Consider the following 17,904-nt stretch of genomic DNA (forward strand, 5'->3'; position numbering starts at 1 on the left):
AACACATATATGTGGAATCTAGAAAAATGGTACAGATGAACCGGTTTGCAAGGCAGAAATAGAGACACAGATGTAGAGAACAAACTTATGGACACCAATGGGGGGAAAGGGGGGTGATGAATTTGGAAACTGGGACAGTCATATATACACTAATATGTATAAAATAGATAACTAATAAGAATCTTCTGTATAAAAAATAATTTACAAAAACATAGACTAGATCACACTGTGGCTAATAGTATTTATTTCTTCACCTATAAATTCCACAAATAGATAAGAATGAGGGATATGAATATCATTTTTTAAAGATGGACAGTGAAAGTGGTTGTAAAAAGCATATGGCAAATGGAAAAATGCTGGAGTAGTATAATTGGCTGGGATGAACTTCCTATTTGAGCCATCTGAAAATGTGATATCCTATTCAGTAATTATGAGATAAAGGGACAGCTCTTCAAGAAACCACCATAGAAGAGGACTGCTAGCTAAAATTGCAGAACAAGCTGCCTGAAGGAGGGATTCTTTAGACAAATGTGCCAAATGTGTGTCAGTAAGGTAAAATTCTATCTACTAATGAGTACGCTAGCAAAACCTGATTTTTAATTTTTGACCCTAGTACTCAAGGCAATTTGAGACTCTGCTGTTCTGGAGCCTCCAAGACTAGAGTGCCAAAGCAGATACGTACAAAAACTGAGATACGCTGCACTGAGGACTCAATGAAGAGACGTCATAAAAAGTGTTAATTCTCTTTACTTCTGCAGCAGTCCTGGAATTGATTTTTTAATGTACATCTTACCTTATCCTAAAATGATTGTAAAATGGTTTATAAATCATACATCATACGATGATATTAGTTAAAGAAAAGAGGAAGAGAGGAAAGGGAAAATGAGGTTCAACCAGTTAGATGAACCCAGAGGAAAGCTTGAGATGAGACACACAACCATTTTGTTTTTCAATCCAGCAGAAATTCCTATAAATGATGAAATACCAGCTCCCATGGCAGAATAATTCAGTAGAGCTTTGCTTCTGGGAATATTTAATAAATTTAAAAACCAAAGAGACTTTAATTAAATGAATTATCTGTGTTAAGTAGAAAGGAACTAATTATAATAATTAATATTAATAGAAAGGGGTTCGGTACATAGGCAAATATGAATTATTATTATGTGTATATAGGGGATAGTCAATGTGAAAATTAAAAACAAGCTTATGTCATGTGGAAAATCTCCATATGAAATAACTTGCATATACTTTGAAGGGTTTATTATAATCTGGATGTCCACATTTTAGAATAACAAGTAATAATGTTTAGACATTTTCTATCTCAACACTGCCTCAGTTTCACTATCAATACAGCCACATATTTTTCATATGTCATATTGGCTATGAAACTGCATTCTAAAGGGTAACATCTTCAAAAGCTACTTATTATGGTTATGGCTTATAATCATCACATGTAGGTCATATACATTTAGAGTCTAAGTTCCATTCTTTCACATAGCTCCAATACAAATAGACCTGCGTATTGGTATATACAACTGATGATTTTGATGAGAGTCTTCTTGCCTATTTGAAGTCAATAAGTTTTGTAATATCACTGCTCAGTTTTACCTTTAAAATGCTAATAAGCATGTCTGAGCATTCAACAGATACAGCAACTTAATCTACTAGACTTAAAAGTACTCCACGCATGTGTGCTTAAGAGCATTCTAGAAACTAGGTGTCAACAGTAATAAATTCACTGAATGATGAAGTATTTTTTTAATTATAATTTATACCTATAAATATTGAATAGGAGTATGTAGTACATTTCTCTAAAGTGGGAATTAAACATGAAAGTATGTGTCAGGCTGGAATGAAGTGTTAATATAAGGGTACTTTTATGACATTTCAGCTGTGAGTAAAGGACATGTCTCCAAGTTTCCAGCATGTAGCCTTGGTATCCAACTGTCACAGACATTGAAAATGCAAGGTGGTTATTGTTGCTATGACATTTTATATTTGTGTCATACTTCATAGGTTTCTAAAGAATTTTAAATATATGATCTTATTATTACAAAAACCCTGTGAGAGAGTACATAATAGACCCTAGATAGACCTAAAGCCTAGATTATTATTTTGACCATTTAAACCTGGCCAAATCCTTCCCTCACATATACCCTTTCCCCCACAGTACCCTTCCCTCACACCCACCCTCCCTCACAGTACCCTTCCCTCACACCCACCCTGCCCTCACACCTATCTCAGGCTTTATATCACATTGCCTCAGTCAGAAGTAATACACTCCGTCAAAGCAACAGCAATAGAAAACAGCTTCAGAAGAAGCAGAGTACAGCTTCTCGTATCACACAATTTTATAACCATATATTTTAAAATTTAGAATAAGATTACATAAAAGAGTAAAACAAAGGACTGCTAGAATTAAACAGTAAATTCTAAAAATAATAAAATATAGATATGCCCCTCTAAAAAAGCAATGGTTAATCTTTTCCATATATTGTTTCTTTTTTATATTTGCTAACAGTTGCAAAGTAAATTCTCCAAACTATTTCCTCACTCATATTTTTCAAGTAAAAAATAAATTAAAAAATCAGAATTCTCTCTGCCATGGAAGTCTCTCTTCTTCAGCCAAAATAATCAGAGGGAAAATAATTTCTTTTAACGTTTTACACTATTAGCAGGCCCTGCTCAGAATCTGTTTACAATATGTACTACTAAAATGACACAGTAAAATTAAAACATGGTTAGAAAAATAATGTTTTTGTCAGGTTGCAAAAGCTGATACTTACCAAAGGGGACAATTTTCGTCTTCTTGGAGATACCTCACTTTCCTTAGTTGCTTGTTGGCATAGCAAAGCTTTGAGTTGATTAACTGCGGAGCAAAAGCAATGGGTTTATTCACCTTATTTTAGATCCATGGTTTATTATCACCCATCTATCCATCCATCGATCTAACAAATATTGTTTAAATATGTATTATGCACCACAAAATGTGCTACTGACTGGGGACACAAAGACAAACAAGAAAACCTCTACCACTTAAGAGCTAAGAATCTTGCTTGTGAGCAAGAGGGATATAACTAACAGATATAAAATTATATAATAAGTTCTAGGTAGACCTAGAGCTAATGCATAGTGCTATGAAGAGGAAGCACATAATTGTTTTCACAGAGAAGACAATACGGTGAAGGATAAACAGGAGATTACTGAGCAGAAAAGGGTGAGAAAAAATCCAGTTAGAATGCGTGGCTCATGCAAAGCATAGAAGCATGGCCGTAGGTTGTTATGATTAGAACATGGCTTGAAAGATGGACAGTTGAAAGGAAAACAGAAAAATGAGGCTGGAGAGGCAGCTTGGATTCATCTTAAGGAAATACTGCTACGACATCCTATAGGCATTGAGAAGTCAAAGGAAAAAAAAATAAGCAAGGGAATTAGATTAGCTGATTTGTGTTTCTCGACTAAAATCCTAGCAGTAAAGGATAGACTGGAGTCATTACTGTACAAAGTTTAAATAATTCACTGTGTGTCATTCAGTTCAGGACTGACGTTCACACTCACCAGCATGGCTGTGTTGCAGTTCACGCCAGGCATTCCCAGCATCCTCATTTCCTACACTGGTACTAAAAGAAGGATCCATTACATCTTCTCCAATAGTGACATCACCTTCTCTCAGGGCACATTTCAATTGGTGAATGCTTCTACTGGCACGTTCTGTAACAATATGATGAAAATCAGGGCCAGTGAAATCTGGGCGACCAAAGGTACACTGACTCAAGAAGACAATTTCTAAAGGAAAAGCAATCATTTCTGATACTTCATGGGGAAAAAAGCATAGTTTTGTTTCTAGCTTGCTGAGGAACATGCCAGAGGAAGTAAGAGATTAAGTTCATGGGTTAGAAGTTAGACTTGATGATCTCTAAGGTCCCTGACACCTCAGTGATTGATATTCACTATATATAGCTCTATTGCTGAGGAGGAATGAATGGGAGAGCTTCTCCCCCCTCCACTCCTCCAAACAACAGCCTCACAGGGAAAGCACTATCCTAACCCCTCAATGCCTAAGACTCCCCTACCCCTTCTGGAGAGGGGTGGGTGGGCAAAACTGGCAAAAGGGACACCACCACACCAAGTTCCTGCCCAAGGAGGCCTCCTTGTCCCTGTAGGCCAGATGTCCCTCTAGCAGCAAGAGACATATGACTACCTGGCCTAGTTTTGATCAAGATTTGAACAGCTGACGTGCTTATAGCGGCAGCCTCTCTAGTACAGTAGTACTTACGTACTGCTGGCTGACTACATCTTACATAGAAATTCTTGGTTAGTGCACCTGACTACCCCTAGAATTGAAGCTTAAACTCACTATCACATACTTAACATAAATAGTCTAAAATGAAGTATTTTAAGGTATATTATTCTAGTAGTTCATCTCTAAAAATAGCCGCCAAAGGACCCAGCCTCACATTCTTGCCCTCTCCCAGGTTGAAACTCAGTGGGCCGGTAACCTGCACTAACCAAGAGAATGCAATGGAAGGCACACCACGCCAGACCAGTCACATCTTTAAAACATCTGGTAGCTTTTGCTTCTACCTTCTCGGAACTCTGGTTTTTGTAAACCCAAAGCCAAACAAAGTAGGAAGTCTGGCTACCTTGCTGGAGAGATTGTGAAGAGGCCATGTGGAAAGGAAAGCCCCTGAGACCACCACAGGGAGAAGGAGAGAAGCCCAGCCCCACTAACAGCTCGGTGGAGTCTCCTGATGACTCCAGCACCAGAGGCCATCCACCTACAATGGCATGAAAGAAACCCCAAAACTGCCCAGCTTGAGTCCAATTAACCCACAGATCTGTGAGAGATACTACAAATGCTTTTCTTTGTTGCTTTCTGCCATCAAGCTTTAGAGTGTCTTGTTAAGCAGCAATAGATAACTGAAATAATTATTCAGTGAAATACGTACCCAAAAACATCTTCAGCAAAGGATCGAAGTCTTACATTAATAACAGAACTATACTAATATAGTAATATTATACTGTACTATATGTTAATACTATACTATAATATACTAATGACACTGGTGATGACATTACTAATAATTCTACCCCATTTTATGGATATTTTACATGTATGACAACTGGAGAACCAGGCAATCAATTGGTAATTTCATTAATTAAAGTCCAGTTACTTCTTCAGGTTTAAACTTGTTATTTCTGCTAATCTCTTATGATTAAATTCCCCAGTTCCAATCTAGAAAACATTAACTATAATAAAAAATGTTCCTTGTACATTAGAGCTGAAACCCAGATTTCACTCATCATTTTCAAGTTTTGACATCTGTATTTGAAAGTTATTTTTAATTCATAAATTTACCAAATATTTACATATATCTAACATAGAAATTTATGTTAGAAAAAGATGAATTCCCATGCAAGTTCATGTATAGCTATTATCTATTTCATATGGATTTTATCTAAATAATTCTTAAGATTTTCAGAGGAGATCTTTTTTTTGCGGTACGCGGGCCTCTCACTGTTGTGGCCTCTCCCGCTGTGGAGCACAGGCTCTGAACGTGCAGGCTCAGTGGCCATGGCTCACGGGCCCAGCCACTCCGCGGCATATGGGATCTTCCCGGACCAGGGCATGAACCCGTGTCCCCTGCATCGGCAGGCAGACTCTTAACCACTGCGCCACCAGGGAAGCCCAGAGGACATCTTTTTCTAAGTAAAAACTTTCCCTAATTCAGAGCAACACATAACAATGATGCCAATGAAGTTCTCTCTTTCTTCTGACCAAGGCCCTTCCTTGACAATTATATCTATTTCGCCTTGTGTACTCAGGAGAAAAAGCTCCTATTCCTTGCTACCTACGTGGGAACCCTAAAAAAGCTATAAAACAGCTATCTTTTCATTACCAATCATGGATGGAAATATATTTATAAACATATATTCTACAGGACCTTGAAACATAGATTATACTTCCTCCAAGCCCATTAATTTAAGTTTGAAACCAGAAAAAACTAACCATAACTTAATAGAAAAAAATATTCTCTATCTTACAAAATCTCTAATATAGGTTCTTTGCTTACAGCAACTCATTTTCTACCTTGATTAAACTAAAGAAAACAGGTCTTTTAGGTCAGGGTTCAACAGTGAAATTCTACAACTAACTACACAAGAGACCCAGGGAATTTACCACTACAATTTTCTCCACATCAATCCTGTTTCCACGCAGACCTTTCTCTGACTGGAATTTGGAATTGATAACTAACCAAGCCTGGTCTCCTTTTACTCCTCATGAGTTTAAAAAGTCCAGATAAGATGCATTCCTGGTTTTAATAAAATGAGAAGCAGCAAAAATAGTTTTTCAATAACTCAGTATTTTCTAAAGAGACTTGTTAAAAAGGAAAATCAAAGTGTTACTTGATAAGCAATTTAGTTCACACAGCATTAGACTTAATGCACTGAAATCTATGAATAAAGCACTTATCCTTACTGCATCCATTAAAAGGAAAGAGAGGGTTTGAATTACACTATAAGTGTGCTCTGTGGAGCCATCAAATGACTTCATCTATAAGACAAAGGATAATTATTTATTTATACCTAATCTGACTAAAAGTTAATAAGCGATATTAGGAAAAGGAAAGGAAATCTGAAAAAAATTGTGTAGTTGTAAATCCTTATAGGTAGACTTCTTTCATTAGCTTACAATGATGGCAGAGCTTTATGAGCGCATTTAATCCCTTTCCTAATATTGTTTAATCTTTTAGAATTTTTAACATTCAAAGACCATGTGTTAAATTGCACTATGAAAATAGTATTATGTGAAATAGTAATATATTGAACTCAACAACCATCCCAAAGAAAAGTGATTACACAAGGTTAGGGGTTTTTTGCAACGAGTGACTTTAGTTGTTAGTATCAGAGATGAAGACAAGGAATTTCTAAGAACTGTGTCTTAAAACTAAAACTAAGGAGGTAAGTGATATTTTAAAGTCATTTCAATACTACATTTCAAAACATGCTAAATGTTTTTTCAAATATATACATACTAACATAATTATACACTGCAACAAACAGAGTTAATCCTGAGGAATAACAACACTCAGATCTTTCAAGACAGATAAAACCCCACTTCTCTTCAACTGGAGCCACTGCAACTGAAGGCCCCATAATCCTTATTAAGAACAGTGCTCCCCAGATGCAGTTATCTGCTGCTTTCATGTAAGGAAGCCAGATTAGACAGGAGGTTCCAGTTGTGGTTTCCTATCCCACTGTTAATGGGCACAGCTTTATCTGTCTATAAATGAGAGATGGAAAGAATACTCATTTCCTCTTCTCTCCTGAGAGGACAGTAAGAGATTTCACAATACATCCTGGTTTCTTCTCTCCAGCACCAACTATGGGCTGAATATAAACTTAATTATGTTCTGCTAATTTTGGGGGTTTTTTGTTCTTCTTTCTCTAATGGCTTTAGGTGTAAGGTTAGGTTGTTTATTTGAGATTTTTCTTGTTTCTTGAGGTAGGATTGTACTGCTATAAACTTCCCTCTTAAAACTGCTTTTGCTGCATCCCATAGGTTTTGGTTTGTTTTGGGTTTTGTTTTCATTGTCATTTGTTTCCAGGTATTTTTTATTTCCTCTTTGATTTCTTCTAGTAGCGTATTGTTTAGCCCCCATGTGTTTGTATTTTTTACAGTTTTTTTTTCCTGTAATTGATATCTAGTCTCATAGCATTGTGGTTGGAAAAGATACTTGATATGATTTAAATTTTCTTAAATTTACCAAGGCATAATTTGTGACCCAAGATATGATCTATCCTGGAGAATGTTCCATGAGCACTTGAGAAGAAAGTACATTCTGTTGTTTTGGATGGAATGTCCTATAAACTACCAATGGCATTTTTCACAGAAGTAGAACAAAAAATTTCACAATTTGTACGGAAACACGAAAGACCCCGAAGAGCCAGAGCAATCTTGAGAAAGAAAAACAGAGCTGGAGGAATCAGGCTCCCTGACTTCAGACTATGCTACAAAGCTACAGTAATCAAGACAGTATGGTACTGGCACAAAAACAGAAATATAGATCAATGGAACAGGATAGAAAGCCCAGAGATAAGCCCACGCACATATAGTCACCTTATTTTTGATAAAGGAGGCAAGAATATACAATGGAGATAAGACAACCTCTTCAATAAGTGGCACTGGGAAAACTGGACAGCTACATGTAAAAGAATGAAATTAGAACACTCCTTAACACTGTATACAAAAATAAACTCAAAATGGATTAAAGACCTAAACGCAAGGCCAGACACTATAAAACTCTTAGAGGAAAACATAGGCAGAACACTCTATGACATAAATCACAGCAAGATCCTTTTTGACCCACTTCCTAGAGAAATGGAAATAAAAACAAAAATAAACAAATGGGACCTAATGAAACCTAAAAGCTTTTGCACAGCAAAGGAAACCATAAAGAAGACGAAAAGACAACTCTCAGAATGGGAGAAAATATTTGTAAATGAAGCAACTGACAAAGGATTAATCTCCAAAATACACACGCAGCTCATGCAGCTCAATATCAAAAAAAACAACCCATCCAAATATGGGCAGAAGACCTAAATAGACATTTCTCCAAAGAAGATATAAAGATTGCCAACAAACACAGGAAAGGATGCTCAACATCACTAGTCATTAGAGAAATGTAAATCAAAACTACAATGAGGTATCACCTCACACTGGTTAGAATGGCCATCATAAAAAAATTTACAAACAATAAATGCTGGAGAGGGTATGGAGAAAAGGGAACCCTCTTGCACTGTTGGTGGGAATGTTAATTGATACAGCCAGTATGGAGAACAGTACGGAGGTTCCTTAAAAAACTAAAAATAGAACTACCATACGACCCAGCAATCTCACTACTGGGCATATACCCTGAGAAAACCATAATTCAAAAGGAGTCATGTATCACAATGTTCATTGCAGCTCTATTTACAATAGCCAGGACATGGAAGCAAACTAAGTGTCCATCAACAGATGAATGGATAAAGAAGATGTGGCACATATATACAATGGAATATTACTCAGCCACAAAAAGACATGAAATTGAGTTATTTGTAGTGAGGTGGATGGACCTAGAATCTGTCATACAGAGTGAAGTAAGTCAGAAAGAGAAAAACAAATACCATATGCTAACACATGTATATGGACTCTAAGAAAAAAAAAAAAAAAGGTTCTGAAGAACCTAGGGGCAGGACAGGAATAAAGATGCAGATGTAGAGAATGGACTTGAGGACATGGGAGGGGGAAGGGTAAGCTGGGACGAAGTGAGAGAGTGGCATGGACATATATACACTACCAAATGTAAAATAGATAGCTAGTGGGAAGCAGCCGCATAGCACAGGGAAATCAGCTCAGTGCTTTGTGACCACCTAGAGAGGTGCGATAGGGAGGGTGGGAGAGAGGTGATATGTGGATATATGTATAGCTGATTCACTTTGTTATAAAGCAGAAACTAACATACCATTGTAAAGCAATTATACTCCAATAAAGATGTTAAATAAAAGAGGCATGTTTTTTATAACAGAGCTGCATTAAAAAAAAAAAAGAACATGTGGCACATATATACAATGGAATATTACTCAGACATAAAAATGAACGAAATTGAACTATGTGTAGGGAGGTAGATGGACCTAGAGTATGCCATACAGAATGAAGTAAGTCAGAAAGAGAAAAACAAATACCATATGTTAACACATATATGTGGAATCTAAAAAAAAAAAAAAGGTTCTGATGAACCTAGGGTCAGGACAGGAATAAAGACGCAGACATAGAGAATGGACTTGACATGGGGAGTGGGAAGGGTAAGCTGGGACAAAGTGAGAGAGTGGCATATATACACCACCAAATGTAAAATAGATAGCTAGTGGGAAGCAGCCGCATAGCACAGGGAGATCAGCTCGGTGTTTTGTGACCACCTAGAGGGGTGGGATAGGGAGGGTGGGAGGGAGATGCAAGAGGGAAGGGATATGGGGATATATGTATACGTATAGCTGATTCACTTTGTTATACAGCAGAAACTAACACAACAATGTAAAGCAATTATACTCTAATAAAGATGTTAGGGAAAAAAAAGACAGTGGCAGAGGGAAAAAGAGAAGAGGGTTTTTAATTAGAAAAATACAGATTCAGGGGGTGGGTGTGTGGGCAAGATGGACAAAGAGGGTCAAAAGGTACAAATTTCCAGTTACAAAATAAACTATGTCCTGGGATATAATGTGCAGCACGGTGACTATCATTAATAATACTGTGTTGTGCATGTGAAGAGTAAATCTCAAATGTTCTCATCACAAGAAAAACAATAATTAAAAAATTAAACTTAAGAATACAAACACAAATACAACCTCTGAGTCCTACAGGATCATATGAACATAAATGTAAGTAAATACTATTTCTGCTGGTCCACTATCCAAATATCAATCAATACAATGAGCACTGAAAAGGTTATTAAGCTGTTGACTGCCGAGAAATTTAAGTCTGTTTTATTCATTTTTGTAATCCAGTTGCCCTACTTTCTAACTCCTAGCTCAACACTGAGCCTCTCTTCATCAAGATGCTTTTGAACAAAAGGGAAATATGTCCCTGTCTAGGAAGGATCATCACTTATATACGTACTGTGGATTACTGATGTCTACATTCTCCATCTGTACTGGGAGATGTGAACAAGAATTATCCTGGTGACAGGGAGGCGGAACCACACCCAGTGAAGTGCTCAGCTGTCTCTGAGAAAACATGCAATGAACCATATCTCCCTAGGCCGAGCATGAGACGAGCCACAGTTCTTAAAGCATGCTTAGACCAGGACAGACAAGCAGAAAAATGAAACCATGGCAAGATAAGAGACACATGTGTCTGTCCACACTTGACTGGGCCTCAGGTAGTTCAGAAGATTGTTGTCACTGTTTACTAGGGAACTGACAGGTAGTATGACCAAGATAAAAACAGCATAATCCAAAATCAGAGAAAAAGAGCTTTGTAAACGGCAATTATAATAATGAAAGAGATTAAAAGTGTGCAGAAACTACAAAATCTCAAAAAAATACTATCGTAAGACTCTAAAAGCTGAAAAATATGAAAATGGTTGGTGCCAGGAGTGAAAGATAATCCGAACAAGAATGTAAACATCTTAAGAGAGCAGTGTCTAGAAGATCATTAATGATGGATGGATGCTGGCAAATCAAGATTGACAATATGCATTATGAGGGATACACCTGGTATTTTTTTGGCACCAACTGAGAGGACTTATGCACCTGCCACTTTCCTGATAAAGAAGTAATCCTAGCCAGACTGGCAGAACTTAGGTAAAATTATCAGCCAATACAATCTGTACCCTTAATTGTAATTATTCTCAAGTATGATTCTCACAAAGTAAATGTTATGAGCAATGCCTTGCTACTTCTAGATCATGGTTCTCAATCTTAGCACTATTGAAATTTGGACCTGATAATTCTTGACTGTAAGGTGATGTGTTGTGTTTGTATAGCAGCGCCCCTGGCCTCTACCCACTAGATGCCAGTAGACTCCTCCCTGCCAGCTGTGACAACCAAAACTGTCTCTGGACATTACCAGATGTTTCCTGGATGGAAAAAAAGTCACCCTGGTTGATAACTGCTGGTTTAGATTAATAAAACAAGATAGCCCCTGTTCGGTTTTAAGAAGAGACTTTCCACGTTGCTACATTGTAACTACAGGCACCTCCTGATGAAAAGTGGTCAGGATAGTGAGCCATCCTGCCACTGTGGTAGGCAGTGCACAACCCATGGCCATCACTACCATGAGGCAGTTCTGATCCAGGTATCTGGAGTTGTTATATCTACTGTAATTAAAAACTTGAAATTCATATTTAGTTTCATTTTGTTTCCAGGCCTAATACATGAAGCAATAGTTGTACTCTAAGGCCATATTTCAGAGCTACTTTAGGTGATCATTCCTTTAAATATTCCAGTGGGCTTTGATGAAGCTCTCCCATAATCAAGGTTGCTTTAGCAAGTACACAAGCGCATGTCAAGGTACTTTCCCTACCTTTTGATCCTCAAAGGAGTATCACTAAGTGAAAAGGTGGAAAATCTTAGCAAAAACTGGTGAAATGATCAGAGTTTAAGTCTTTTAAAAATCCCAAGAGTTAATATAATTATTCTCAGTATCTCAAAAGCTTGAGAACAACTTCATCTCTTTTTTCTGTCCAAACATGGCCAACATGTGAAAATGCCCTTACAATCTCATAACACTGAACCACTGTTTTGGTTCTACATTATTTCAGGATGACTATTTACTTGTAAAACACCCTTTTGGGGCTGCTAAATCCTGTCTTTTGCCTATTTTACCTCATTATCAGTAGGGAAGAAAAAATGGAATTCTACTAGCTTTTTGCTATTCTGGTAGAAGAAATGGTCATAAAAGTTAAAACTACTAAGAAAAGCCATATAAGTATATAAAACAAAAAAGGAATATATGTAATTTAAATTTTATCAGCAAAAATGTAAACTCAAATGTTTACAAACTTCATTTGCATTACCAATCCTTATTTATTAATAGCCAATATTTCCATTTCTTTAATTTTTAGAAAAGAGAGATATGTTTCAGTCTGCACTAAAACACCAAAATAATTTTCTCATTTCATAATAAATGCTTCCAGAGCCTTTATTACGTTGTTGCCTGTCTTGGTCTCAATGAGGCTGATAGTTAAACACATAAGCAAACATTAACTATAGAGAATATGTGTGTGTGCATAAATATATACTATATATGGCAAAGAATATTTTAAAATTTTAGAAAACATTTAAGAAAAACAAAAAGAAGAAGAAATACAAGTTTGATGAGTAAAACTGAGAAAAAGAGGAACTTTTACTTAAGTAGTTATACACAGGTTTTCTTAAGTCTGCCAAAGGTCCTGATGATATCACTTCTGGTTAATTCAGTGACCAAATTATTGACTAGTAAGATTAACACTGGCTTTCCACAGATGTGATTCCTTCTGTGGAATGAAAAAAACACTTTGTATGAATTGGAAAGATGCTCTATATCTTACTTGTGTACAATTGGCCCATCAATATTATCTTCAGTTTTATCAAACTAGATCAACTTACAAAGAAAAGGATCACTCCCCCCAATTTTATATTTTCTTCCCATATTCAACCTCTCACTTTCTATGAACCTAGTTCCTTACTCTCATTTGTATATGAAAGAAACAGAACCATTATCATTCATGTGTTCCAATCCAGTGTTGATAGAAGGGACATTACAGATCCAGGGGTCTGAGGTACTGCCTGAAGGCAAACCAAGCTCTCATGGGTTTTGCTTGACCCACACAGTATAGGACAAAGGGAAAAGAATAAGAGAAAGTGAAGGAAAAAAAGAGGGAGGGAGCAAGAAAGTACCTGGAATGTTTTTAGAAAAAGCATAAAATGCCCAGTTTGGCCAGAGCCTCACCATTCCCTAGTGTCTTCCACTGACTCCACCACATATTTTGTCATCTGCTTGGCTCCTAAAGGCAATAATTCTCCACCTAGTCCAAACTTTTCATATTCCAGATGAGGAAACAAGAATCCAAAAACAGTTTATTAACTTGCCTAAGGTAACATAGATGGTTATTAGAAAAGCAACAGTAAGAGTTGTAACTTGGATCCTAGTTCCACATTCTCTTCTTTGAATCTATCATACTCTTCCACAAATTCAATCTAGAGCCTAAAAACACCAAAATGTTGAAAGAAAAAGGAGGAATCAGCATACAAAATGTATATAGAAAGTAAATGATGTATTCCTGTCTCGGTATAAGTTTGTTCCATTTCTTTATGCCCACCCAATCAAAGGTGGCCAGGAAGTTGGAGAATAGGTGAGTCATGTATACAGGTATAAAACTGTATCCAAAGCTAACACTGCAGCAATAGATGAAACGTGATTCAGTTATTAAGGCTGGGACACTGAATTTCTAACAAGTTCTCTCCTTCTTTCTAACATCATATCCCTACATTCAAGTGTACAAAATTGAAAACAGCCTGAATTTCCTGTTATTCTGGTTTTCCTGACCCTTTCTTGGCTATAAATTAGTTTATTTTATACCTCATGACCTTGCACTATGATGTGTTGAATTTAAATTAGAGGAGGGGTAGTTGCTATTCTGCCCAGTTATCAATACAATTCTGTGCGTCTTGAATTTTAGATGCCGAAAGAGTGAATGAACACCTAACCATATTGCCAGAAGACCTTCCAAGTCACTTCTGGTTCTAGATTAAACTCTGTGACTCCCAGGATACCTGGTATGCCCACTTTATACCACATTGAAAACTTTCAGATCATCTACTATGTAGGAATAATATTACAGATCTGTGGGGCAATGAAGTTTTCTAGTTTTTCTGCCAGATCTCTTACTTTGAAGAAGTCTTTCAACCACTCCAATTCTTACAGTGGGGGAATAGACAATCCAAAGCAGGAGTTATCCTTAGAGGGTGACTACATCTGAAAGGCGTCAGGGAAAGAATAAGAGGTGAGTGTAGAGCCTGCAGATGGGATCTCTATTTCCATGGCTGCTCTAGGGTCATCAGACTCAAGGAGAGGCAAGAATTCCTCTTAAGTTTTAAAAGCAAGAAAGCAACATTGACTCTGCTTTTCACATCAGAACTTCAAATTCTTCATATACTATAATAGTACCAAAAATTGTGTTTAAAGTAAAGAAATGAGGAAAAGCTATAAAAAAATGAGAGACTATCATGGGAAAATTATAAAAGCATTTTGCATTTTTATATGCCCACTTCCTTGCTAAATACAACTGAAAGAATTAGTAATGATTACATGTACAGTTATTTAGAAACCAGAGGAATAACTTGTGAGGAAAGACCAAGAATACCTATTACCTCTTCTTTAAGCATGAACTAGACAAGCCATTTTGGGGAAGTAATGGTGGATAGACAAAACCAAAACAAAAGAACTTTAAATTGCATTTTATCTGGCTGCATAGTAACACAATTCTCAAGTTATTAGGCACAAAACGCTTAAAATAATGAAATTTCATATACAAAATAATGCCACCATACTGTGTTTATTCAGAAACACACATTTTGACGTTAAAGGGAATTATCCTATCTAAGAGTGGTAATTTATACGTGTGAAGTGAAGAACTTCTGATCGTGCTTCATTTCAATATTAGTTCTGTTTTGTTTCCTTCCATAAGCTATTATATAAACTAAATAAACCTGAAAATTAAAATGCTACTTAATAAACAATAAAATAAGTCCTGAAAACCCATGAAAAATTTCAAGTTTCATTTCTTGATTCATTGTTAAAACTATCACTAAAAATTAATAAAAAACAAACTAACTTTTTTCTCTGCTTTATTTGCTCTTGATTATAAATGTTTTCACTACTTTATATTGTTATAACACTAAATTTTAAATTTATTTTAAAATGAATTATCTTTGAATAAAAACTCTTCACTATAATTACTGAAAGCAGTATCGTGGGTATTAAATATAGTACTATAACATTAGTTTGAAATTAACCACTGCATCAAGTCTAATATTAAATAGCCTCTAATACTTAAATAAAGGTTCAAATTAAGGTTAAAGGAGGAGAAGCACTAGGAGAAACATAATGGAAAACAAGATTTTTTTACCGACCTCAAAAATTAAACGCCACTGGTATTATTGCGCACAGTATTTTTCTTGCTTTCAAATGAAAAGTTACAAGTGGTTATTTCTGTATCTAACAGCTCTTGAAACATCAGTAGGCTGATGAAGGTATTCATTCAGACCAATTATTTTATTCTTGCAGTTTGAATACTGAGAATGTTGACAGTTTGTAACACTGTTGACAGATGGAAACAATAAATAATAACCCTTTCAAAGTCTAGACTCACTAGAAGATAAATTTGCTAATCAAACAATAAATAATAGCCCTTTCAAAATCTAGACTCAGTAGAAGATAAATTTGCTAAACTCCTTGAAAAACCTTCACTTTGCTACAAGTACCAATTATAAATAGTAGCTAACATTTAATGAGTGCTTATGTGCCAAGCGCTGATCTTTACTCTTCTTTTTTATCATAGTAATCTGTAATTATTTTGTTTATCGTGCTTCACTGCATTAATCCAGAGGCTCCCTGAGGACAGTCACTTTGTCTAGTTCCTTATGGTAACCCCAGCATTTGGTATGTCTAACATACAGTAGGCACTAAATTAATAAATGAGTCAGTGCTTTAAATGCTTTAAATATTTTTTAAGCTGTTGGTCATGGCCTAAATGGTTAAGAAAATGCAAAAGAACAGAAAGAAGGGTGAATTACATCTAGTAGAATAAATATTCTTTAATGAAACTTTTCTTTTAGTCTATATGTCTATGCCCCATACAAAACATATTTCTTATTTATGGCTAAGATTAAAAAAGAAAGCCTGAAAATCACTGCTTTATGTGAATTATTTTATTTGCTCCTCACAAGAACCCTGTAGCCAATATCATAACTTCTACTTTAAAATAAGAGAAATGAGGTTTCTAGATGTTATATATGATGTTCAAGATAATAGAGCTATCTACAAGTATATCACTTCTTCAGCTACTCATAGGGTACTATAGTAATAAAATCTGAATTAACTAAAAAAAGTTTCAGTAATAGTAATTGTAATATGATTAATAAAGAAAAACATAGGCTTTTAAGGCAGACAGGTCTGACTGAATTTAATACCTGGCTCTGCCACTAACTAGCTATGTTGGCTTTGGCCTAACTTAACCTCTTTGCACCTCTATTTTCCCATGTGTAGAAGAGGGACATTCATAAGATTGTAAGTTTTAAGTGATTTAATGTATGTAAATAGCCTAGACCACTAAATAGAAACTGTTGTGATTAAAATAATTATTAGTGGTTTTTATTCCTGGTCCAATAAATCACATTCAATCCACTACACCATAATTTGAATGTGTAAAAAGAGCGCATCAGGAATTTACTGGATTATAAAGAGAAGTATGGGAACTGGGCAAAACTGGCATTGAGCCGTCCAAGAGTTTCTGCGGGCGCCGGGTAAAAAAGATGCCCAGGAAAGATCAGGCAGTTGTTTCAGGTAACTATGGGAATCAAGGGAAACAACGTTGCTTAAACGTAAAAACAAACACAACTATTTAATCTTTCCACAGCAACATCCATCTTCTTCCTCCGCGTTCTGGCTAGGGCCGAACCAAGGTGTTAGGAAACGCCCCTGGTCAGCTCCCGTCCATTAGGCCCTGCTATCAAGGGGCTAGGGCACAGAGGTTCGGAGCAACTCACCCCGGAGACTCCGTTGATACTGCCCCAGAATCTCCTCCAGGGCAGAGTTCTCCGGGGACTTCGCCATGAACACACTCGGGGCCCAGAGATGGGAGTTGCGTGGGGAAGTGTCCAGTGTTCTCCCCTCGGAGTGCAAGAGGCCTCAGCCCCCGGAAGGGGCCCACCGACTTCCTGCTGCTGCTGTCACTGGGGAGCACAGAATCCCGTACTGAGCTCTCCAGCCTCTTCCCACCCACGGACCCTCGTGGTGGACGTCGGAAGTTGTAGTCCACAATGTCCGGGCTTACAGTGTCGAAGCTCCTAAGAGCACTCCCAATGACACTACAATTCCCAGAGGGCAACGCGCTCCAAGCTCAAGCTTTGGCGATTTGGCGGCAAGTGTCGGTTGCCAAGAGACTCCTTGGAGGCTCCGCCCATTTCTGTAGCCCAGGCAGGCTTAGTCCTGCCTTCATCCCATCCTGCTGTCTGGACCACCTAACTGACAGGAAGGGTTCACTCAAAGCCTTTACTCTTCTAAATTCGCTTATATGCTGTTGATCCTTGAGCCTTCTCAAGAACGCAAATAACAAGCTCAACACCCTTCAGCCGCAACATCTGCCAACACCGCGAAATAAA

At 36.9% G+C, this 17,904-nt stretch overlaps 1 protein-coding gene across 9 annotated transcripts in view; it reads right to left on the minus strand.

The window, feature by feature from the left end:
• SDCCAG8 (serologically defined colon cancer antigen 8) overlaps nucleotides 1–17,512 on the minus strand; it is a 259,213-nt gene extending 241,701 nt beyond the window's left edge. For 7 of the 9 annotated variants that reach the window (XM_029227094.1, XM_029227090.1, XM_029227093.1 and 4 more), the window contains exons 1-3: nucleotides 17,290–17,490; nucleotides 3,559–3,711; nucleotides 2,787–2,869 (exon numbers count right to left, since the gene is read on the minus strand). In XM_029227094.1, the coding sequence (XP_029082927.1) occupies nucleotides 2,787–2,869; nucleotides 3,559–3,711; nucleotides 17,290–17,356 (303 nt within the window). In that variant the 5' untranslated portion in view covers nucleotides 17,357–17,490. Of the gene's footprint in view, nucleotides 1–2,786; nucleotides 2,870–3,558; nucleotides 3,712–17,289 lie in introns of all 9 variants that reach the window. The other 2 variants (XM_029227092.1, XM_029227096.1) reach the window with 2 other exon arrangements.
• Nucleotides 17,513–17,904: the final 392 nt, after the last annotated feature.

The sequence above is a fragment of the Monodon monoceros genome, unplaced genomic scaffold (assembly GCF_005190385.1).
Source record: "Monodon monoceros isolate NGI ecotype Baffin Bay Population unplaced genomic scaffold, NGI_Narwhal_1 Super_Scaffold_18, whole genome shotgun sequence".
In the NCBI taxonomy this organism is placed as follows: domain Eukaryota; kingdom Metazoa; phylum Chordata; class Mammalia; order Artiodactyla; family Monodontidae; genus Monodon; species Monodon monoceros.